This window comes from Elephas maximus, chromosome 2 (assembly GCF_024166365.1).
Source record: "Elephas maximus indicus isolate mEleMax1 chromosome 2, mEleMax1 primary haplotype, whole genome shotgun sequence".
In the NCBI taxonomy this organism is placed as follows: Eukaryota; Metazoa; Chordata; class Mammalia; order Proboscidea; family Elephantidae; genus Elephas; species Elephas maximus.
This window is the reverse complement of record NC_064820.1, coordinates 80,799,828-80,824,330: the sequence shown is the minus strand read 5'-3', so window position 1 is coordinate 80,824,330 and position 24,503 is coordinate 80,799,828. Positions and strand designations below refer to the sequence as shown.

The window sequence follows — 24,503 nt, the reverse complement described above, 5'->3', positions numbered from 1 at the left end:
CAAAAACCCCAGGTAGATCTTAATCTCTAACAAGATCTCCTTCCAATCTCCTGTATCTGTAGAACTAGGAATATAACTCAGTGCTGTTAATGATACTTCAACACTGAAATAAGATAGAGCAATGGGAAAACCGTGGCATTTGTAATAAAATCAAACTGAAAAAACCCAGTTGCCATTGTGTCAAATCCAACTCACAGTGACCTCAAGTGTGTCAGAGTAGAACTGTGTTCCATAGGGTTTTCAAGGACTGATTTTTTGGAACTAGATCACTAGGTCTTTCTTCAGCTGCACCTCTGGGTGAACTGGAACCTCCCACTTTTTGGTTGGCAGCTGAGCAAGTTAATCATTTGCACCACCTAAATCAACACTAAAACATCATAAATCTTGGATTCAGAATTACTTGTTAAAAGATTTACTGGTTTAAAAGAACTTAATTGCAACTTAAGTCATAGCTGAGTGACTCTTGGTTCTACCACTAAACCTCAGTCTGCAAAATGAGGGGCTTGGACCACATGACCCAGAAATGCTCTCCCTGCTCTAAAATTCAGTGTATGGAACTGGTGGGCACATAGCAGCACCAGGGAGCAAACAGCGAGACAGCCAATATATGTTCAAAGTGCGTCCACGCTGGGCTGGATGTTGTACCAGCTGCTATGGATACAGTAAAGAGCAAGACAAGATAGTCCCTGTCTGGAATTTACATGCAGCAGGGAGAGAAATGTTGTTAGGTATCGTCAAGTCAGTTCCGACTCACAGCGACCCTGTGTACAACACTGCCCGGTCCTGCGCCATCCTCACAATCGTTGTTATGCTTGAGCCCATTGTTGCAGCCACTGTGTCAATCCATCTCATTCAGGGTCTTCCTTTTTTTCGCTGACCCTCTACTTTACCAAGCATGATGTCCTTCTCCAGAGATTGCTACTTCCTAATAATGTGTCCAAAGTACGTGAGGCAAAGTCTCGCCACCCTTGCTTCTGAGGAACACTCTGGCTGTACTTCTTCCAAGACAGATCTGTTTTTCTGGCAGTCTATGGTATATTCAATGTTCTTCACCAACACCATAATGTAAGTGGATCAATTCTTCTTTGGTCTTCCTTATTCACTGTCCAGCTTTCACATATTTATGATGCGATTGAAAAAACCATGGCTTGGGTCAGGAGAGAAATAGGCACATAAAAAGTAAGCACTATCTAGCATTGATACAAAAAGACAGAGTACTGGGTGGGATGGTTTCAGGAAAGGCCCCTCTGAGGACATGAGTGCTGAGGGTCTGGCAGAAACATCTTTGAAGGAGAAAGGATGGCAAGTGTGAAAACCAAAACCAAACCCTTCGCCATCAAGTGGACTCCGACTCATAGTAAACTTATAGGGCAGAGTAGAACGTCCCTGTCGGGTTTCCAAGGAGCGCCATAGGGTTTCCAAGGAGTGGCTGGTGGATTCAAACTGCTGACCTTTTGGTTAGCAGCTGTAGCTTTTAACCACTGTGTAACCAGGGCTCCAGCAAGTGTGAAGCTCCTGGGAAATGCTTGGAGCTGTGGGGATCCTGAGCACCAGGGGGCTTGAGCACCATTAGCCCATGACAGAAAAATCCCCAAAGCTTTGAAGTCTTATTTCCTCGATCATCTAAAACCCATAACCCATTACTATTAAGTCAATTCCAACTCATAGCGACCCTATATGACAGAGGAGAACTGTCCCTTAGGGTTTCCAAGGGCCTTGACCATCTAGATTTCTTCAGTTTAAAAACCAGATGAGATCTTGATGGAAAAAGCTGCTTCATTCAGCAGATAGAACGTGATCTCTTATTTAAGGTCTCCAAGATCAAAGTCACAACACTTTGGGTTAAGTTTTAGCAAGTTTAAGTTTAAATAAAAAGGGAATACAGCGAAAGTTCAGCTGCTTATGGTACTGAGTTTATAAGTAATAGGAGTGAAAAGGATTTGAACATTATGTGCCTTGAAAAACAAGAAGAGCCTTCAAGGGGAAATTAGCCTTGTCCATAATTTCACCTCTGTGCCTCCCAAGGCTCTTGTTGATACCTCTCTTTTGGAACATAATAATTCTTAGAAGGCAGGGAGTAGGGGAGCTGTCTGTGTATCTTCTCTCTAGTACCAGAAAGTCAGCAACTTGAGGCAAGACCTCATGGATCTCCAGAAAGGTCTTTCATGCTTTCAAGTGCAGGGTAGGGGCTAAAATGTTTTTTGATTTGAACTGGAATGGAACTGGAGAAAATGGAGATTTTTCTGAGTCTGCCAAAGACTCAGAGACAGGTATCCAGGTGAACTCCAAAGCTGCCGGCAAACACCCTCCATCATCAGGGTAAGCATTTTATAAACACATGCTGGCACAGTAGCCCATAAACTCAGATGAAGAAGAGAGACAACTTTATTTTCCTTAACAACATTATTTACCAGGTCCCCTCAGCTCCTGGATCCCACGACACTCTGTGGATGTTTTGCTACTTGGGCTCGGCCTTGTCACCAGTGACTAAGCTCACATCACTTTCCCCTCCACCCCACCTCCAGCCTAGGGAATCTCCATCTAATATGGAGAGCAGGAATGCTCAATTTTACTGGGCCTGTTTTCTCCTAAATCTTTCGTCCATGCATAGTCCTTTCCGCTTCCCTCATGGGCTAAACTAAAAATCCAAAAGCCAGAAAAAGGTCCCTTTTCCTCTTCCCTCCACTATCACTCTGAGGCAATGAGCACAGGTCAGCTTAGCTAAATGAATGGAAAAAAAGAGTAAAGAGACAATGTTGTTGTTAGTTGCTACGGAATCAGCTCTGATTCATGGCGACCCCACGTACAACAGAATGAAACATTGCTCAGTTTGTGCCATCCTCATGGCTCTTGGTATGCTCGAGTCCATTGTTGTGGCCAATGTGTATTTTGAGTGCCTTCCAACCTAGGAAGCTCATCTTCCAGCACCATATGTGACAAAACTCTGTTGTCATCCATAGAGTTTTCATTGGCTAATTTTTGGAAGTAGATCACTAGGTCTTTCTTCCTAGTCTCAGTCTGGAAGCTTCACTGAAACCTGTTCAGCATGGGTGATGCTGCTGGTATTAGAAATATTGGTGGCATAGCTTCCGGCATCATAGCAACATGAAAACCACCACAGCAAGACAAACGGACAGACACGTGGTGGTAAAGAGAGAACAGGAAATGACAAAACCATGGATGACTATTTCCAACTACTATCTGACAATTCTTCCTCTATCACATACTTTTTATAACAGCTTCATTGAGATACAATTCATATACTATACATCCATTGGAAACCCTGGTGGCATAGTAACCATTTAAAAAGAGTACAACTCAATGGTTTTTAATATATTCACAGATGTATGCAACTATCAGTATAGTCAATTTTAGAACATTTTCATCATCTCAAAAAGAAACCCTGTATCTTTTAGCTATCACCCTTACCACACTCACTGCTCCCTCTCCCCCCAGCCCTAAAGAGCCTCTAGTCTACTTTCTGTCTCCACAGATTTGCCTATGCTGGACATTTCATATAGATGGAACCATAGAATATGTGATGTTTTATAACTGGCTTTTTCCCTTAGCATAATGTTTTCAAGGTTCATCCAGGTTGTAATATGTATCAGTACTTCATTCCTTTTGAAAGCTAAATAATAATGCGTTTTATGTATATACCACAATTTTGTTTACCACTCTTCAGTTGACGGACATTTGGGCTATTTCCCAAATGGACATTTTTGCTTTTATGAACAATGATGCTATAAAACATACGTGTACAAGTTTTTCTGTGTATATATGTTTTCATTGGAAACCCTGGTGGATTAGTGGTTAAGTGCTACAGCTGCTAACGAAAGGGTCGGCAGTTCGAATCTGCCAGGTGCTCCTTGGAAACTCTATGGGGCAGTTCTACTCTGTCCTACAGGGTCGCTATAGGGTCGCTATGAGTCGGAATCGACTTGACAGCACTGGGTTTGTTTTTTTCGTTTTTTTTTTTTAATTAACTTTTATTGAGCTTCAAGTGAACGTTTACAAATCAAGTCAGTCTGTCACATATAAGTTAATATAGATCTTACTCCTTACTCCCACTTGCTCTTCCCCTAATGAGTCAGCCCTTCCAGTCTCTCCTTTCGTGAAAACTTTGGCAGCCTCCAACTCTCTCTATCCTCCCATTCCCCCTCCAGACAGGAGATGCCAGCACAGTCTCAAGTGTCCACCTGATATAATTAGCTCACTCTTCATCAGCATCTCTCTCCCACCCACTGTCCAGTCCCTTTCATGTCTGATGAATTGTCTTCGGGGATGGTTCCCGTCCTGTGCCAACAGAAGGTTTGGGGACCATGACCGCCGGGATTCCTCTAGTCACAGCCAGACCATTAAGTACGGTCTTTTTATGAGAATTTGGGGTCTGCATCCCACTGATCTCCTGCTCCCTCAGGGGTTCTCTATTGTGTTTCCTGTGAGGGCAGTCATCGATTGTGGCCGGGCACCAACTAGTTCTTCTGGTCTCAGGATAATGTAGGTCTCTGGTTCATGTGGCCCTTTCTGCCTCTTGGGCTCTTAGTTGTCGTGTGACCTTGGTGTTCTTCATTCTCCTTTGCTCCAGGTGGGTTGAGACCAATTGATGCATCTTAGATGGCCACTTGTTAGCTTTTAAGACCCCAGATGCCACATTTCAAAGTGGGATGCAGAATGTTTTCATAATAGAATTATTTTGCCAATTGACTTAGAAGTCCCCTTAAACCATGGTTCCCAAACCCCCGCCCTTGCTCCGCTGACCGTTGAAGTATTCAGTTTATCCCGGAAACTTCTTTGCTTTTGGTCCAGTCCAGTCCAGTTGAGCTGACCTTCCATGTATTGAGTGTTGTCCTTCCCTTCACCTAAAGCAGTTCTTATCAGCTAGTTAATCAGTAAAAAACCCTCTCCCTCCCTCCCTCCCCTCCTCGTAACCACAAAAGTATGTGTTCTTCTCAGTTTATACTATTTCTCAAGATCTTATAATAGTGGTCTTATACAATATTTGTCCTTTTGCCTCTGACTGATTTTACTCAGCATAATGCCTTCCAGGTTCCTCCATGTTATGAAATGTTTGACAGATTTGTCACTGTTCTTTATCGATGCGTAGTATTCCATTGTGTGAATATACCACAATTTATTTACCCATTCATCTGTAGATGGACACCTTGGTTGCTTCCAGCTTTTTGCTATCGTAAACAGAGCTGCAATAAACATGGGTGTGCATATATCTGTTTGTGTGAAGGCTCTTGTTTCTCTAGGGTATATTCCGAGGAGTGGGATTTCTGGGTTGTATGGTAGTTCTATTTCTAACTGTTTAAGATAACACCAGATAGATTTCCAAAGTGGTTGTAGCATTTTACATTCCCACCAGCAGTGTATAAGAGTTCCAATCTCTCCGCAGCCTCTCCAACATTTATTATTTTGTGTTTTTTGGATTAATGCCAGCCTTGTTGGTGTGAGATGGAATCTCATCGGAGTTTTAATCTGCATTTCTCTAATGGCTAATGATCGAGAGCATTTTCTCATGTATCTGTTAGCTGCCTGAATATCTTCTTTAGTGAAGTGTGTGTTCATATCCTTTGCCCACTTCTTGATTGGGTTGTTTGTCTTTTTGTGGTTGAGTTTTGACAGAATCATGTAGATTTTAGAGATCAGGCACTGGTCGGAAATGTCATAGCTGAAAATTCTTTCCCAGTCTGTAGGTGGTCTTTTTACTCTTTTGGTGAAGTCTTTAGATGAGCATAGGTGTTTGATTTTTAGGAGCTCCCAGTTATCGGGTTTCTCTTCGTCATTTTTGGTAATGTTTTGTATTCTGTTTATGCCTTGTATTAGGGCTCCTAGGGTTGTCCCTATTTTTTCTTCCATGATCTTTATCGTTTTAGTCTTTATGTTTAGGTCTTTGATCCACTTGGAGTTAGTTTTTGTGCATGGTGTGAGGTATGGGTCCTGTTTCATTCTTTTGCAAATGGATATCCAGTTATGCCAGCACCATTTGTTAAAAAGACTATCTTTTCCCCAGTTAACTGACACTGGGCCTTTGTCAAATATCAGCTGCTCATACGCGCATGGATTTATATCTGGGTTCTCAATTCTGTTCCATTGGTCTATGTGCCTGTTGTTGTACCAGTACCAGGCTGTTTTGACTACTGTGGCTGTATAATAGGTTCTGAAATCAGGTAGAGTGAGGCCTCCCACTTTCTTCTTCTTTTTCAGTAATGCTTTGCTTATCCAAGGCTTCTTTCCCTTCCATATGAAATTGGTGATTTGTTTCTCTATCCCCTTAAAATATGACATTGGAATTTGGATTGGAAGCGCATTGTATGTATAGATGGCTTTTGGTAGAATAGACATTTTTACTATGTTAAGTCTTCCTATCCATGAGCAAGGTATGTTTTTCCACTTAAGTAAGTCCTTTTGAATTTCTTGTAGTAGAGCTTTGTAGTTTTCTTTGTATAGGTCTTTTACATCCTTGGTAAGATTTATTCCTAAGTATTTTATCTTCTTGGGGACTACTATGAATGGTATTGATTTGGTTATTTCCTCTTCGATGTTCTTTTTGTTGATGTAGAGGAATCCAAGTGATTTTTGTATGTTTATCTTATAACCTGAGACTCTGCCAAACTCTTCTATTAGTTTCAGTAGTTTTCTGGAGGATTCCTTAGGGTTTTCTGTGTATAAGATCATGTCATCTGCAAATAGAGATAATTTTACTTCCTCCTTGCCAATCCGGATGCCTTTTATTTCTTTGTCTAGCCTAATTGCCCTGGCTAGGACTTCTAGCACGATGTTGAATAAGAGCGGTGATAAAAGGCATCCTTGTCTGGTTCCCGTTCTCAAGGGAAATGCTTTCAGGTTCTCTCCATTTAGAGTGATGTTGGCTGTTGGCTTTGCATAGATGCCCTTTATTATGTTGAGGAATTTTCCTTCAATTCCTATTTTGGTAAGAGTTTTTATCATAAATGGGTGTTGGACTTTGTCAAATGCCTTTTCTGCATCAATTGATAAGATCATGTGGTTTTTGTCTTTTGTTTTATTTATGTGGTGGATTACATTAATGGTTTTTCTGATATTAAACCAGCCTTGCATACCTGGTATAAATCCCACTTGATCGTGGTGAATTATTTTTTTGATATGTTGTTGAATTCTATAGGCTAGAATTTTGTTGAGGATTTTTGCATCTATGTTCATGAGGGATATAGGTCTGTAATTTTCTTTTTTTGTAATGTCTTTACCTGGTTTTGGTATCAGGGAGATGGTGGCTTCACAGAATGAGCTGGGTAGTATTCCGTCATTTTCTATGCTTTGAAATACCTTTAGTAGTAGTGGTGTTAACTCTTCTCTGAAAGTTTGGTAGAACTCTGCAGTGAAGTCATCCGGGCCAGGGCTTTTTTTTTGTTGGGAGTTTTTTGATTACCGTTTCAATCTCTTTTTTTGTTATGGGTCTATTTAGTTGTTCTACTTCTGAATGTGTTAGTTTAGGTAGGTAGTGTTTTTCCAGGAATTCATCCATTTCTTCTAGGTTTGCAAATTTGTTAGAGTACAATTTTTCGTAATAATCTGATATGATTCTTTTAATTTCATTTGGTTCTGTTGTGATGTGGTCCTTCTCATTTCTTATTCGGGTTATTTGTTTCCTTTCCTGTATTTCTTTACTCAGTCTAGCCAATGGTTTATCAATTTTGTTAATTTTTTCAAAGAACCAGCTTTTGGCTTTGTTAATTCTTTCAATTGTTTTTCTGTTCTCTAATTCGTTTAGTTCAGCTCTAATTTTTATTATTTGTTTTCTTCTGGTGCCTGATGGATTCTTTTGTTGCTCACTTTCTATTTGTTCAAGTTGTAGGGACAGTTCTCTGATTTTGGCTCTTTCTTCTTTTCGTATGTGTGCATTTATCGATATAAATTGGCCTCTGAGCACTGCTTTTGCTGTGTCCCAGAGGTTTTGATAGGAAGTATTTTCATTCTCGTTGCATTCTATGAATTTCCTTATTCCCTCCTTATTGTCTTCTATAACCCAGTCTTTTTTCAGGAGGGTATTGTTCAGTTTCCAAGTATTTGATTTCTTTTCTCTAGTTTTTCTGTTATTGATTTCCACTTTTATGGCCTTGTGATCTGAGAAGATGCTTTGTAATATTTCGATGTTTTGGATTCTGCAAAGGTTTGTTTTATGACTAATATGTGGTCTATTCTAGAGAATGTTCCATGTGCCCTAGAAAAAAAAGTATACTTTGCGGCAGTTGGGTGGAGAGTTCTGTATAAGTCAATGAGGTCAAGTTAGTTGATTGCTGTAATTAGGTCTTCCGTGTCTCTATTGAGCTTCTTACTGGGTGTCCTGTCCTTCTCCGAAAGTGGTGTGTTAAAGTCGCCTACTATAATTGTGGAGGTGTCTATCTCACTTTTCAGTTCTGTTAAAATTTGATTTATGTATCTTGCAGCCCTGTCATTGGGTGCATAAATATTTAATATGGTTATGTCTTCCTGATCAATTGTCCTTTTTATCATTATGTAGTGTCCTTCTTTATCCTTTGTGGTGGATTTAAGTCTAAAGTCTATTTTGTCAGAAATTAATATTGCTACTCCTTTTTTGCTTATTGTTTGCTTGATATATTTTTTTCCATCCTTTGAGTTTTAGTTTGTTTGTGTCTCTAAGTCTAAGGTGTGTCTCTTGTAGGCAGCAAATAGACGGATCGTGTTTCTTTATCCAGTCCGAGACTCTCTGTCTCTTTATTGGTGCATTTAGTCCATTTACATTCAGCGTAATTATAGATAAATAAGTGTTTAGTGTTGTCATTTTGATGCCTTTTTATGTGTGTTCTTGACAATTTCATTTTTCCACATACTTTTTTGTGCTGAGACGTTTTTCTTAGTAAATTGTGAGATCCTCATTTTCGTAGTGTTTGACTTTATGTTTGTTGAGTCGTTACGTTTTTCTTGGCTTTTATCTTGAGTTATGGAGTTGTTATACCTCTTTGTGGTTACCTTATTATTTACCCCTATTTTTCTAAGTAAAAACCTAACTTGTATTGTTCTATATTGCCTTGTATCACTCTCCATATGGCAGTTCTATGCCTCTTGTATTTAGTCCCTCTTTTTGATTATTGTGATCTTTTACATATTGACTTCAGTGATTCCCTGTTATGAGCATTTTTTTTAAAATTAATCTTAATTTGTTTTTGTGATTTCCCTATTTGAGTTGATATCAGGATGTTCTGTTTTGTGACCTTGTGTTGTGCTGGTATCTGATATTATTGGTTCTCTGACCAAACAATATCCTTTAGTATTTCTTGTAGCTTTGGTTTGGTTTTTGCAAATTCTCTAAACTTGTGTTTATCTGTAAATATCTTAATATTCCTTAAAACCTTCATATTTCAGAGAGAGTTTTGCTGGATATATGATCCTTGGCTGGCAGTTTTTCTCCTTCAGTGCTCTGTATATGTCATCCCATTCCCTTCTTGCCTGCATGGTTTCTGCTGAGTAGTCTGAACTTATTCTTATTGATTCTCCCTTGAGGGAAACCTAGCTTTTCTCCCTGGCTGCTTTTAAAATTTTATCTTTATCTTCGGTTTTGGCGCGTTTGATGATAACATGTCTTGGTGTTTTTCTTTTTAGATCAGTCTTAAATGGGGTTCGATGAGCATCTTGGATAGATATCCTTTCGTCTTTCATGATGTCAGGGAAGTTTTCTGTCAGGAGATCTTCGGCTATTTTCTCTGTGTTTTCTGTCCTCCCTCCCTCTTCTGGGACTCCAATCACACGTAAGTTATCCTTCTTGATAGAGTCCCACATGATTCTTAGGGTTTCTTCACTTTTTTAAATTCTTTTATCTGATTTTTTTTCAGCTATGTTGGTGTTAATTCCCTGGTCCTCCAGATTTCCCACTCTGCATTCTAATTGCTCGAGTCTGCTCCTCTGACTTCCTATTGCGTTGTCTAATTCTGTAATTTTATTGTTTTATCTTTTGGATTTCTACATGCTGTCTCTCTATGGATTCTTGCAACTTATTAATTTTTCCACTATGTTCTTGAATAATCTTTTTGAGTTCTTCAACTGTTTTATCAGTGTGTTCCTTGGCTTTTTCTGCAGTTTGCCTTATTTCGTTTGTGATGTCTTGAAGCATTCTGTAAATTAGTTTTTTATATTCTGTATCTGATAATTCCAGGATTGTATCTTCATTTGGGAAAGATTTTGATTCTTTTGTTTGGGGGGTTGGAGAAGCTGTCATGGTCTGCTTCTTTATGTGGTTTGATATGGACTGCTGTCTCCGAGCCATCGCTGGGAAACTAGTTTTTCCAGAAGATCAGCTAAAAAAAAATGCAGTCAGATCCCTATCAGAACTGCCTTTGGGTTATAACCACCACCTTGTTCCCTGTAAGGATAAAAGTCAGAGATTTGGATCATATATGCTTGGCTGTAGCTGGTTCTGTGTTTTTAGACCAATTAGGGGTGGATTTTTGGTCCCTGGGTTTTTTGTGGTTCCTTCTCTCAGGCCGGAAGAGTGGGTTAGGAAAAGACCAAAAGAAAAAAAAAAGGGGGGGGGGGAAGCAAAGCCGCCGTGGAGCCAGAGCCGTTCTCCCTCTGGCTCAGGAAATTCCAATGTCAATGAAGCCACCTGGGGAGGGTGGGGGAGGGATCAGAGAGATACGAGAGTAGCACCTCAGAATATAGCCAGAGTTGCTTGTCTTGCTTGGAATGACTATTTTATCTGAGATTCCCGAGGGTCGTGTCGCCTATGTGTGCTGGCTCTGTGGAGATTGACCCCGGGGATCTGGCCCACTGAAGCCACGGTCAGATCCTCCGCTGCCAGTCCCACGCCCAGCGTCAAGGTTCCCCTGCTGGTACGGTGCACTCCCGACTCCAAACTCAGTCACTGCCTCCCGGGGACTTCTTGTCCCACCAGCCGTGTTGCCGCACCGCCCTCGAAGACCAGCTAGGCCCCCTCCTGGGGTTAGTTCAGGGGAGTGGAGCTGCTCCCCGTGTTTGCGCCGTGACAGTGCCCAGTCAAAAGCCCGGCGGCAAGATTCCCCGGCTGGGACGCTGCACTCCCAGCTCCAAGACCAGTCACTGCCTCCCGGGGACTTCTCCCACCAACTGTGTCACCACGCCGCCTGCGCAGACTGGCTGGGCCCCCTCCTGGGGTGAGTTCAGGGGGGTAGGGCTCTGCCCCTTGTTTGCCCCGTCAGCTCCCCTGGGCCCTGCCCTAAATCGGGCGCCAAGGTTACCTGACTGGGACGCTGGTTCCAGGCTCCGAAAACAATCGCTGCTTCCTCGTATTTGTTCATTTTCCGTCTCTAAATCTGTATTTGTTGTTCAGGGTTCGTAGATTGTTATGTATGTGATCGATTCACTTGTTTTTCTGAGTCTTTGTTGCAAGAGGGATCCGAGGTAGCGTCTACCTAGTCCGCCATCTTGGCCCCGTCTCTCTGTTTTTTTCTTTTTATGTTTTCATTTCTCTTGGATTTATACCTAGGAGTCTGCCACATATTTTTAATACGATATCTTATTTTATCCTCACACTGAGAGACAGGCATGTAAAGTACTGCTACCTCCTTTTTACAAAAGAAAAATCAGGCTGAGGAGCCTGAGTGACTTTCCCAAGCCCCCTGGGGATGGCGGGGCAGAGCACACTCAGATTTCTTAACTCCCAATCCTATACCCCTTCCCAAAGGCACAGTGATTTAGCCTGTGGTATCACAGTTTATAGAGATTAACTGAGTTTCCAGTATAGTCTGTGCTTTGTCAGGTAAATTCAGTTATTTTGAAGTCAGCAGCCTGAGCCTTTATCTGTAGTAGGGAGGAGGATGATAATATGCTCAGGTGGTCTCTGCTTCTATACCACGCTGATTAGCTTCTGTACGGTTCATTGGTTTGGAGTATTTTGCAGCCACCATAATGGCCATTTCCTCTATGATCCATTGGACTGACCATATCACAATCCAGATGGGCAATTAAAATTGTCATAATAATTTAATCACATGTACATGTAAAAATTGTTGAAATGGTATATCTCTTACTGCATATATTTTCACCAAACAATAAAATAAATTTAAAAAATTTTAAATACAAAATAATAATAATAATTTGACCACAGTCAGGTATGTTGAGTCTATGGGTATAGCTGAAATTTCTTGGAGAAGAATACATAATAAAAGAACTGGAAAGTTTGGAAACTAGTTATCTTTTGACAGGCTAGTTATATTAAGTAGCAACAGAAAGGAGAAGGAAATCTTGGCCTTTCCTAGTGGCAAGAACGTCTTACACTATGAAGCCCACTCACTGAGAAGGTCCTTTAACAAACAGGCCCAAATAACACCTGTTCTTCCTCAGGTATCTCAATTTTCTCAACAATGAGGTCTGTCGCAGCCCCTAGAATCTATCTAAAATATCTCCCAAGTCAGCAGTGCATGTGCCAACCTCACACAAAGCTCTGGGCACCAACAGTCCCCTCCACTCAGGAGAAGCTCCCTTTCTCCGTCATTACTAGGCAAATTATTGATTCTTATAATTTTTTTCCATGGAAAAATATTTTTATACTTTCCTCAACTGTCCAACCATCGTGTTTTACTGAAATACACGACCTTCACTCTAAGAAAAGTATCTTGAATTTGGGGAAGTTAGTCAAGTATTTGCAAAACAATCACTGTGTGCAGAATGTATTATATGAGGAGGTACTGTTGTTGTATGCCCTCGAGCTGATTCCGACTTATAGTGACCCTACACGACAGAGTAGAACTGCCCCACAGGGCTTCCTAGGTTCTAATCTATACGGGAGCAGATCACCACATCTTTTGTCCTGCAGAGCCACTGGTGGGTTTGAACCACCAACGTTTTGGTTAGCAGCTGAGTACTTAACCATTGTGCCTCCAGGGCTCCTTATAAGGAGGTATAGGAAGACAAAAAATATATTCACAGATCTGTGGCTAATCAACCAATCTCAATATGTGTGCAAATCTTGCAGCAGAAAAATGACATAAAAATTAAACAAAATTTTAAACGAATTATGAAAGTAACCAGTCTACAAAGAGAAATCTTTGCATTCTGGAAGTAACCCAGGTATACTGTATTTCTCCTTAATCCTTTATATTACCATTAGTCTTAGCTCTGATTTGAAAGCACTACTGTATGTAATTAAGAAAGACAGACTGTAGTTCTCCGACCTTCTCTTCTGGCAAAATTGTGTTCTGCTCTGTGGGTACCGCTATCATCAATAACCGCAACTGATATGTTTCTCAAATTCATAACCCAGCCCTGTCTCCTTCACTGTCTTCATTTATTTTTTTCATCTTATATTATTCCTTTAGATTCTTCTTATGCTAGATACCTCAGAAAGAATGTTTCTACAGAAAATAAAGTTCTCCAGCATGAATAGGAAATTTTGTATTTTTACTATTTTTCTTCTTATTAAAGCAGAGTTCTTTATACACCCCTGATTACAGCTATTGGGTTTTCCTAAGCTTGTGCATTCACTTAGCAAAAGTGCTTCAAGTTCCTTAAAGAAAAGGACTGCACTACTGGCTATACTATGCCACTGCACTTGGTTAATAACACAGCTTCAGTGAATTCAACAGAAGTCAGGAATTTACCAAAAAAAGAACCTATTACATTTCAAGCAGCAGGCTTCCTACCTAGTTAAATACGCTAAGTTAGCATAGATCAATAAAGCAACATTTACTTGAGATACTCTAATCCTGGATTTAAGAGTATGCCTGAACGGTTTGAAACTTTAATTACTTCATAAAAGGTGGGATCAAGGTATTTCTTGCTTAAATTAAAATTTCAGAAGAAAAATACATTTATGAATGGGTTCTGCCACAGAAACAGCATTCCATTTAACACAATACTCATTTCCTAGAAGTAAATCACTAACACGGTCAGCCAAAAGAATATAGAGGTGTGTTCCCTTCTCTTCCGGATTTAAAGGTGGATAGTTTTATTTCCAAGAACCAGCATTATGGCTCCTAAGCTAACACAAAGATAGGGAAGGATGTGTGATAAGTGATCATCTCTTGGTAAATGAGGTCCTATAAGTGGAGAATATGTACACTTATGAAGAATAAACACATTATCATAAAATATGAAGGAGAAAAGCTTACCCGAATCCAGAAAGTAAGCGACAGAAGAGAAAGAAGCCATAACCTTGGACAAATGATGAAAGGAAGGCAAAGAATCCGTTGACAGACATGCAAATCAGAAGAGACTGTTTCCTTCCCACTTTGTCTGCAAGTCCTCCCCAGAAGAATGCCCCCACCATCATCCCGAGGTATACTATGCTGCCTGCAACACACAGAAAACAGAGAAACACATCAGAGATTGAGAGTAAATGACACGTGTAACAGCAAATCAACAAGCAACAATACATTTCAGTATTTTGCATGGAAGAGATTTCCTTTAAAAATACCTTATATCCAAAGAGATATACTAATCATCTTTTAAGTTGGAAAGTAAACTCTACAGGCTACCCTTTGCTGCCATGACTGACTGCAAGGGCTTATGGGAACTCATTTGCTGTACCATCTCCTGCACTGGAAGACAAAATGGTCATGTTCTTTCCCGCCTTGAGGGGCTGGGTACACCATGGGCAGGGCTGAGGAGTCTCCACACAGAACAGTCCTACAGTTTGACACACTATCAAGTCAACTTTGGTCTGAATGCTCAGCTTAGCACCAGGGCAACCCAAGATGAGAAACTAAGTCAAGTGCTCCCAGGACAAAGTGGATACCCCAGTCTGCTTCAAATCTCTGCCTGTAGTAGATGACCTGGGCCACGGTCAGGTTCTTAGGGCCCGTCTAAATTATTCCATGAGTTCTTCCTCTCTAGTCCCTCCTGAAAGCCCTGTCCCTTCCCTGGAAGTTAGGGAAGGTGAGCTTTGAGATGATAAGAGTTCATCTTAAAATAGTCTATAACTCTGTTTGTAAGAGAAGACTTTCTTGAAGCCAGGAGCTTAAACAGAAGGGAAATAGTTGTTAATATGTTAGAAAATAGCAAGCGTATTATGGTAGACTTTGCACGCATATCAGAAACAAGTGGAAAATCAGGAATTAGATAGATATGCCTCCTGGTGTCATTGTGAGTATACACTTGAATTTTTAATTCACAACCTTCTTTTAAAATACCAGATCCCCACAAACTCTGTCCAGAATCTTTCTCAGGATGAAATGATGTCAGATGTGCAAATGTTAGTTTAAGAAGGTTCCTAAAAGGGCATGCAATGTTTAGGGGAAATGTTTATAACTAATAAATGGAACGTGAAGTTAAAGAAATCTTTACTTCATCTTTCACACATTTCTGCTTTTTCCCTTGATTCACCAAAGTGCCATCTGAACCACTCATTTTCAAGGGCACAATCGAGATACTCCACAGTATCAAAGTAAGAAGCCAAAAAAAAAAAAAAAAAACAGTATATTGCTTTGGACTAGTTTGGGAAATATCCTATTTAAACATTCACCCCCATATTAGTTTGCTTAACCCACAGTTACGGGATCAATATAAGACCGAGAACAAAAACACTTGGCAAGGTCTGGTGACACTCACACCAATGACTCAAGGATGCTGCTTTGCAGAGAGCTGAGTACCCACAGCTACAAGGGATGGTGAATGGTGGAGCAATTGTAAAATAAATCAAAACAAAGGCTTTTTTAAAATTTAGAGTGGGATACGTGCAGAGGTGGGTAGCCATCCTTTGCCTGGGTGTGGTTGGCATATTTTTATCTACACTATGGGACAGGCTGTACACAGATAATCCTTCTCAATAAAGGGATTACTCTTATATCATGAGACCCAGTGGGTGTCCAGAAAATGATGTAAAGAATGTATGAGAACAGTGCGTGAGGATTCCAAAAGCAGACAAATTCACCCAGGGAAACGCACATGTAGCGTATCTTTTATTTACAGCATAAAAGACTCGAGCCTGCCACTCATAGCTCTCACAAGAATAACCAGCAGCTAAGCCTCTTCACAATAAGTGTCTATGTCTTTAACAATGTCTGCAAATCAGAAAGTGAGCTTCCATAAATCAGGAGCAGCCTGTGGCTGCTGTAAGCTAAACACTTGGGGGTCTTTCTTGTAGCTCCAGCCCCTGGAACAAAGCCTACCACCTCCACTTATGTTCTACAGCAGCCCTCCTCATCCAGGGTGAGCCACTGTGACACCAACACCAACCCAAGACCTCTTGTAGCCCACCATCATTATTCTACTATAGAAAGCAAGGAAAATACAAAGGCAAGCTGTCTGCATGCCATCAGTAACCATTTATTATCATTTAATGATAATGGTAAACAACAGCCACTGGGGCTACTTTCACTGACTGAGCATGTTTGTGCCAGGCATTCCTCAAGGAACATCCCATAGGCTGGTTCATTTAATTCTTACCACAATCCTACAAAGATGGTATTATTAGTTGGTATTATTAACCTATTTCACAGATAAGGAAACTAAAGCTCAGAGGTATTATGTAACTTGTTCTAACAGATAATAAGTAGGAAATCTGGGTTGTGAAATCATGTTTCTCTGACTCTAAAGGAAGAAGATCATCCTCAGAGCTGACATTCAGTTGGAATGCACCAGGTCCCTGCCCTGGCCCCTCCACTGGGACCTTCTGGACTTTCCCTTGATCCAGCAACTAAGGGGTTAAAATCTGGCAGAGCAGGCCAATGCCCAGTACTACAAATAAGTTATCTGATTCCCAGCATATGAGCCAAGCCACTGCATATATGTGTTGTTAATTATTTTGAATTTTGCAAAATGTACAAGTAGAAAATCAGGAGTTAGATAGATGTGCCTCTATGCGTCCTTGTGTGTTTACTCTTGAATTTTTTAATTCACAGTCTTCTTCTAAAAAAAATAGACTCCCACAAAGCCTCCCCAGAATCTTTATCAGGATGAAAGGATAATAGGCATTCAACTTGGGAGCCCCTATTAAGTGCAAACGAGGACCCAGGTGATGTACAGCAGGGGTCTCTAGCTGGACACTGGAGTCTCTGCCTGGCCTCCACTCTGTTCTGTTTAAAGAAGAGGAATCCAGGTACTTCTGGTGGAGGACAAGGGGCCCAACACTTTGCAAGGTCCCTATTACCCCTTAGGCTATTATCACACACTAGTTTTCACATTGCTTTATCATCCTGGCCCCTGAAGCATTTGGGTTTTCAGACACCTGAGATGAGAGAGCTTACAATCTTCTAAGAAGAGGGGTTTATCAATAACTAAGGCAGAAAAGCAAACAAAAAATAACATACAAATGTAAGGGGAAGAATAAAAACAACCCCCTCCTTATTCCTCCCCAACCAGAAAAAAAGGAAGCCTCACTAGAGAATTGGTCTCAACGGCTCTCTATGGCAACAGGCATCTTACTCTTTGCAGGTTCACAATAACATGAACAGAAGCTAGCACTTTCTGAACACTTTCTAGTTCTAAGGGTGTCCATGTAATTCACTGAATCTTCACAACAACACTTTGAGGTTAATTCTATGGAAGCCCAGTTTATTGGTGAGGAAACTGAGGTGGAGAAGTGAATGATTTGACCACAAAAAAGTGAGTGGTGGGTACATCCCAGTCTGTCAACAGTTCTTTGAATAACATGGTTAAGATTCTTTAATAATCCTGGCTGTGATTGTGAAAATACCCTAGTTTTTCCAGGTTCCTCTGAGGTGGTACCATCTGAAATAGAAAGCAGTACCTCAAACGTCTCTGAGATACCATCTCCCTGGGCCCACCCTCATAGAATTAGAGCTGTGGACAGGTTAGCAGAAAATAATACAAAGGAGCTAGGTGCAAAATGCTGCCTTTTTCTACTCAAGCAGACTTATAGGGACACATTACTTGGGTTCTCAGACACTCCAAATGGGCACATTCCCAACCAGGGTCAGACTACCCAGTAAGCAAGGTACACGCAGGCTTACTTACTAAGCTGTAGTGAACAATCTCACACGGGTCTCACCATATCTCTGATGTGACATTGTTCACTACAGGTGATCTGGTAAGCACTGTACTTACCTTGCCTATTGGATAATCTACCCCTGTTCTCAACTCTTGGGTAGGGGGTAGGGAGCTATATTAGTTTCCTAGTGCTGCAGTAACAAAGTACCACAAAATGGGCGGCTTAAAACATCAGAAATATATTGTCCCACAGTTCTGGAGGCTAGAAGTCCAAAATCAAGATGTCAGCAAGGTTGGTTCTGGTTCTACCTGGAGGCTCTGAGGGAGAATCTATTCCATGCCTCTCTCCTAGCTTCTGGTGGTTCTCGGAAATCTTTGGCATTTCTTTGCTTGCAGCTGCAACACTCTAATTTCTGTCTCCGTCTTCACATGGCCATCTTCCCTCTGTGTCTCTCCGTCTCTTCTCTTTCATAAGGCCACTGCTCATATTGGATTAGGACCCACCCTACTCTGGTATGACCTCATGTTAACTAATAATATCTTCAAAGACACAATTTCCAAACAAGGCCATGTTCACAGGTACCAGCATATCTGTTTTAGGGACACAATTCCATCCCTAATAGGGAGTCACTGCTGAAAACAGCTTGGTTTAGGCCAGAGTAAAGTGGAAACCTAATTTCTTGATAAAAAGAAGAGGCTCCCTTAGGGGAAACTCCCTTGGCTTTTGTAGTCCAGGAGGGATGACGTGCTGTCAGTCCTTGTCATTCCCGTCTTCTAGAGAGTTGCCTTCAGCCTCACCTTCACATAGATGACACAGAACTTCCCTGTGATGAAAACCAGCACTTTTAAGGCTCACCATTCATGTATAAAGTTCCCTCAACCCCAACAGTGTGAGGACATAGCCCCACACAGGTAGATTCTTAAAAGCCCGGAGATACCAAGGCAAGCGAGCTGAGCTTGACCTTACTATCTGGGATGGAGACATCGTAGTGACTTGGTAAGGAAAAGAATGCCCTTGTACTTAAACCACTTGAAAATAAAAGACTTTAGAAATAACATTTATTCAAGTATTTAAAAAAAAAAGATTAAAACAAAAAAGATCCATTCTTCAATTCCCCAGATATTCCTATATATATATATATATACATATATATATAAAACAAATATATCTACATGGCAAAAAATAAAAACCTTACAGAAATATATAAAATGAAAATAAAATTCTCTTCCACCCTGGATCCTCTCCCCGTCTCCCCAAAGGTAATTATTACCAATTTTTTTTCTAATTCTCCCAGGAAGTTTATATATATATAAATATACAAAAATGGATACCCTACAGTATTTCCCTTTAAAATATGTATTTTTCCTGTGTAGTGTTAATTTTTTTTCCTTGTGTTTAAAATTTCTAAAATGAACAAACCAGAGATTTTAATAACTATTTCAAAATTACATCTCATATATTTCAGAAAAGCATTTACTACCAGTGATGAGGGAAAAACCAAACATTTATTTCTTCATCTGCTGTTACTTCTGTGCTTAAAATAAATACACCCCAAACTCCTTAAAAGGAGGATATTAAATTTAATTTTAAAGAATTTATTGGACACTCACTATGCTTCACTTCTCCTCAGGTATCAGAAATACAAGGATAATTAAGCCATGATCCTTGAACTTTGTGGTTAGTTGCCAACAAGTCAGCTCCAACTCATGGCCACCTTGTATATAACAGCATAATGCTGCCCAGTCTTGTGCCATCCTCATGATTGTTGTTATCTTTAAGCCTGTTGTTGCAGCTATTGTGCCAACCCATCTCATGGATAGTTTCCCTGTTTTAGCTGACCTTCTAGTTCTTTATCCAAGTTCTTTATCTTATGTGTACTCTAAGCAAGGAGAGGTAGAAGACAGTTTCACATCTGCTATTTCATGCAATCCTTCCAGCAACCCCATCCGATCACATCCTCTCCACAGGGAGGATCATCCAGTCCAGAACTTTCTGTGGTCTCGTAGGGTCATATGACCAGCACAGGACAGTGGTGCAGTGTGTATTCATGTGCCCTGGCTCTAAGCCCCCCAGATTCTCTTTCTATTCCACCATGATGGCTTAAGGAGCTCCTAACTTAGTAACGGAGACAGACAATGACACAGCTAACGGAGCCAAACAGTGAGTGTGTGCTCTGCAGAACACCAAACCACTTGCCATTGAGTCGATTCTGACTCATAGCAACCCTACAGGACAGGACAGAACTGTCCCATTGGGTTTCCAAGGTTGTAAAGCTTTAAGGAAGCAGACTGCCACATCTGTAAATGAGAGCAGAAGAGTAGGAGGGGACTACTAATTCTGACTTTGGCCTCTGGAAAGGTATCTGCAGGATAAGATATAAAAAAAGTGTTAAATTCACAACAGAGAGTCCCTGATGAAGCAGGATAAACGTGGGGTTCAGTACTCAAATTCTAGTAAAAAGACCAGACTTAACGATCTGATTGAGACTGGAGGGACCCCAGAAGACATGGCCTCTGGACTCTCTGCTAGCCCCAAACTAAAACCATTCCCAAAGCCAAATCTTCAGAAAAAGATTCGCCTGGACTATAAGCCATAATACGGTAATTGTGAGGACTGCGATTCTTAGCCCAAGTAGGTACATGAGACTAAATGGGCAGCTCCCATCTGCAGGCGAGATGAGAAGGCAGAAGGGGACAGAAGTCAAATGGACTCGGTGGAAAGGAGGAGTGTGCTGTCACATTATAGGGACAGCAGCTAGGGTCACATAACGATGTGTGTATAAATTTTTGTATGAGAAACTAATTTGAACTGTAAACTTTCACTTAAAGCACAATAAAAAAAAAAGTGTTAAATTCTTCCACAACAGGTTTAACAAAAGAAATGTTAACATCCAGCTTTACTTTCACTTCTACTCTGGTTAAAAATACGTTTAAGATTTAAAGGTAAAAATCTTTTGAGACTCTTTGATTATCACTGACCCACCAAACATGGAATGGAAAAAAGGAAGCCTACCCAACAGCTTGCTGTGGTTGTTTTTTTTAACCCAACAGCTTGTTGTGGTTGTTGTTGTTACCAGCTGTCGAGTTGGCCTCCAACTCATGGCGACCCCATGCACCGCCTGGTCCTCACCCCCATGACTGGTTGCAGATTGTACTGTTGTGATCCTTGGAGTTCTCACTGGCTAATTTTTTAAGCAGATCACCAGTCTTTCTTCCTCGTTCATCTTAGTCTGGAAGCTCTTCTGAGACCTGTTCAGCATCACAGCCAGCCTTCACTGACAGATGAGTAGTGGCTGAACACAAGGCATATTGGCAGGGAATCGAACCCAAGTCTCCCTCATGGAAGGTGAGAATTCTACCACCTAACAGCTTATTCGGAAACACTGGTGGCGTCGTGGTTAAGTGCTATGGCTGCTAACCAAAGGGTTGGCCGTTCGAATCCACCAGGCACTCCTTGGAAACTCTATGGGGCAGTTCTACTCTGTCCTATAGGGTCGCTATGATTCGGAATCGGCTTGACGGCACTGGGTGTTTTTAACAGCTTATTCGAGACAAACACAGCTTATAATTAGAATGCTGATTTAAAAAAAAAAATTTATTGTGCTTTAAGTGAAAGTTTACAAATCAAGTTAGTCTCTCACACAAAAACTTACATACACTTTGCTACATACTCCCAATTAGAATGCTGATTTTTTGATAAGACGGGACTGGGGTTGGTTGGATCTAATTGAAGCTGAAATTTGAAAGTTAGCAAAGGCATTACGCGAAGAAAATTGTAATCTCTCTGGGACTGTTAGACTATGATGTGTGTTTTCCGTCTTGTTTGTTCTCACTTTTCCATGTTGTCTCCATGGTGTTATAATGTGGAGTCCTTGAAAGCTCAGAGGCAGAGATACGAGAAGCTGAGCTCTTGATGTACAACCAGCATTTTCTGCTCTTCTCTGGATGCTGCTGATGGTCAGAATTAAAAGGTACCTTAGTCCAAACCTGGTTGTGTAGTGGTTAAGAGCTACAGCTGTTAACCAAAAGGTCAGCAATTCAAATCCACCAGGCACTCCTTGGAAACCCTGTGGCGCAGTTCTACTCTGTCCGACAGGGTCGTATGAGTGGGACTCGACAGCAATGGGTTTTAGTTCAAGTACCTCATTTTACGAGTAGGGAAACTGAGGCTATGAGAAGCCAGAATTCGAAATCAGGCCTTATAGACCCCCACTCCTCAAAGTATGATCCCTGAACCAGTAGCATCAGCATCACTGGGGAGATTGTTAGAAGTACAGACTCCTGGGCCCCACTCTAGACCACTGACTCAGAATCTGCAACTGAACGAGATCAAGTGATCTGTGTACACACTGAATCTGAAAGTACTTTTACACTGGCATGTTTTCCATCAAAATGCATAATCTTTCTCATTTACTTTTTACTTAAAGTTTGTATTTTTCTAAAATATTTTTGAGGGAAGGAGATGGAGGATACAGCATGTTTTTGCTCCAAAGATATGATTGTCCTGGAAATCTCTAAAGGACAAATGTTTAAAAGCCCCGAGCCTCTCCTAAGACCTGCCTTCCTCACAACTAGAGGCAGACCTCCGACTCAATCCCACAGAGCAATGTCAAGAGATGCCGGCGCGTGACGGATTTCTGATTCTTTAAGGAATTTAATAAAGATTTTAATTTGCTGGGATTTCAGGAAGTTGAAGCTGATCTGAGAAATTAACTGAACCTGAGGAGTCCCTGGGTAGTGTAAACGGTTAAGTGCTTGGCTGCTAACTGAAAGGTTAGCAGTTTGAGTCCACCTGGAAGCACCTCCGAAGAAAGGCCTAGTGATCTACTTCTGAAAAATCAGCCACTAAAAACCCTAGATAGCATAGTCCTACTCTGACAGACACAGGGTTGCATGAATCAGAGTCAACGCAAAGGCAACTGGTTATTTATTTATTTTGGAGGACGGGGAGGGAGGATCAACTCTTCCCACCACAGCTATGGCTAAGGGCCATTCTTGGCTGGCCTGGACTCAGTCTTTCAGAAGTGACTTCACCATAGAGTTATTTTCTGACATGGGGGCCATTTCCATTTAATTATCCTCCTTCCCCCTGATAAATGTCACATTTCCATTTCTATCTCTTTGTTAACTGCTTTTACCTCCTTCTGACAATTCCTAAGGGGGCAAACCTCTCCCCCCTGACACTATTTTAAACCACATTTAACCAAGAAGTACAATGTCAAGAAATGGTATATCATGTTTTTCTCAGACCAACTTTTAGCCAATAGGTTTTTAAGAATTGTTTTAAGCACTTCAGTTATCCATGGCTAATGCTGTACTCTATAATTCATTGCACCATTTACTCATAAATTGATTTTCAATGAAAAACATTCTGTGGTGGTATTTGAATCCACTGACAAATAATCTCCATGACGTGACAATCACACTCACCTTCTATATGGAGATTTTTTAGGTTAAAACAATTTTTAAAGTTGAAGTAAAATAAAAATAAATATTTTTGCATAATAGGGACATTTCTGGTAATGGTTGTTGAAAGAATAATATGATGTGATCTATGGCATTCACAGGATTACGAAAAAAACTTTATTGCCTAAAATATGCTAAGTATTTTTTCAGATATTACACCTTTCACAAGAGGCAGGCATATTCATTTCCCCCAAAGGTAAGGTTTTCTCCCTCAAACCTGTATTATGCCTAGAGTAGAAGCTCTTTTAGCCAATTTTTTTAAAAAATAATTTTTATTGTGCTTTAAGTGAAAGTTTACAAATCAAGTCAGTCTCTCACACAAAAACCCATATACACCTTGCTACACACTCCCAATTACTCTCCCCCTAATAAGACAGCCTGCTCTCTCCCTCCATTCTCTCTTTTCGTGTCCATTTCACCAGTTTCTAACCCCCTCCACCCTCTCATCTCCCCTCCAGGCAGGAGATGCCAACACAGTCTCAAGTGTCCACCTGATCCAAGAAGCTCACTCCTCACCAGCATCCCTCTCCAACCCACTGTCCAGTCCAATTCATGTCTGGAGAGTTGGCTTCAGGAATGCTTCCTGTCCTGGGCCAACATAAGGTCTGGGGGCCATGACCACCAGGGTCCTTCTAGTCTCAGTCAGACCATTAAGTCTGGTCTTATGAGAATTTGGGGTCTGCATTCCACTGATCTCCTCCTCCCTCGGGGGTTTTCTGTTGTGTTCCCTGTCGGGGTAGTCATCGGTTATAGCCAGGCACCATCTAGTTCTTCTGGTCTCAGGATGATGCAGTCTCTGGTTCATGCGACCCTTTCTGTCTCTTGGGCTCGTAATCGCCTTGTGTCCTTGGTGTTCTTCATTCTCCTTTGATCCAGATGGGTTGAGAGCAATTGATGCATCTTAGATGGCTGCTTGCTAGCATTTAAGACCCCAGACGCCACCCTTCAAAGTGGGATGCAGAATGTTTTCTTAATAGATTTTGTTATGCCAATTGACTTAGATGTTCCCTGAAACCATGGTCCCCAGACCCCTGCCCCTGCTATGCTGGCCTTTGAAGCATTCAGTTTATTCAGGAAACTTCTTTGCTTTTGGTTTAGTCCAATTGTGCTGACCTCCCCTGTATTGTGTGCTGTCTTTCCCTTCACCTAAAGTAGTTCTTATCTAATATCTA

General features: G+C 41.0%; 1 protein-coding gene across 3 annotated transcripts in view; it reads right to left on the bottom strand.

Annotated features, from left to right (window-relative positions):
* The window catches only part of SV2C (synaptic vesicle glycoprotein 2C), a 267,450-nt gene that overhangs the window by 143,561 nt on the left and 99,386 nt on the right, over positions 1-24,503 (bottom strand). For 2 of the 3 annotated variants that reach the window (XM_049865919.1, XM_049865928.1), the window contains exon 3: positions 14,088-14,268. The exons of the other annotated variant lie outside the window; for it this stretch is intronic. In XM_049865919.1, the coding sequence (XP_049721876.1) occupies positions 14,088-14,268 (181 nt within the window). The remainder of the gene's footprint in view (positions 1-14,087; positions 14,269-24,503) is intronic. 3 annotated transcript variants of the gene reach the window in all.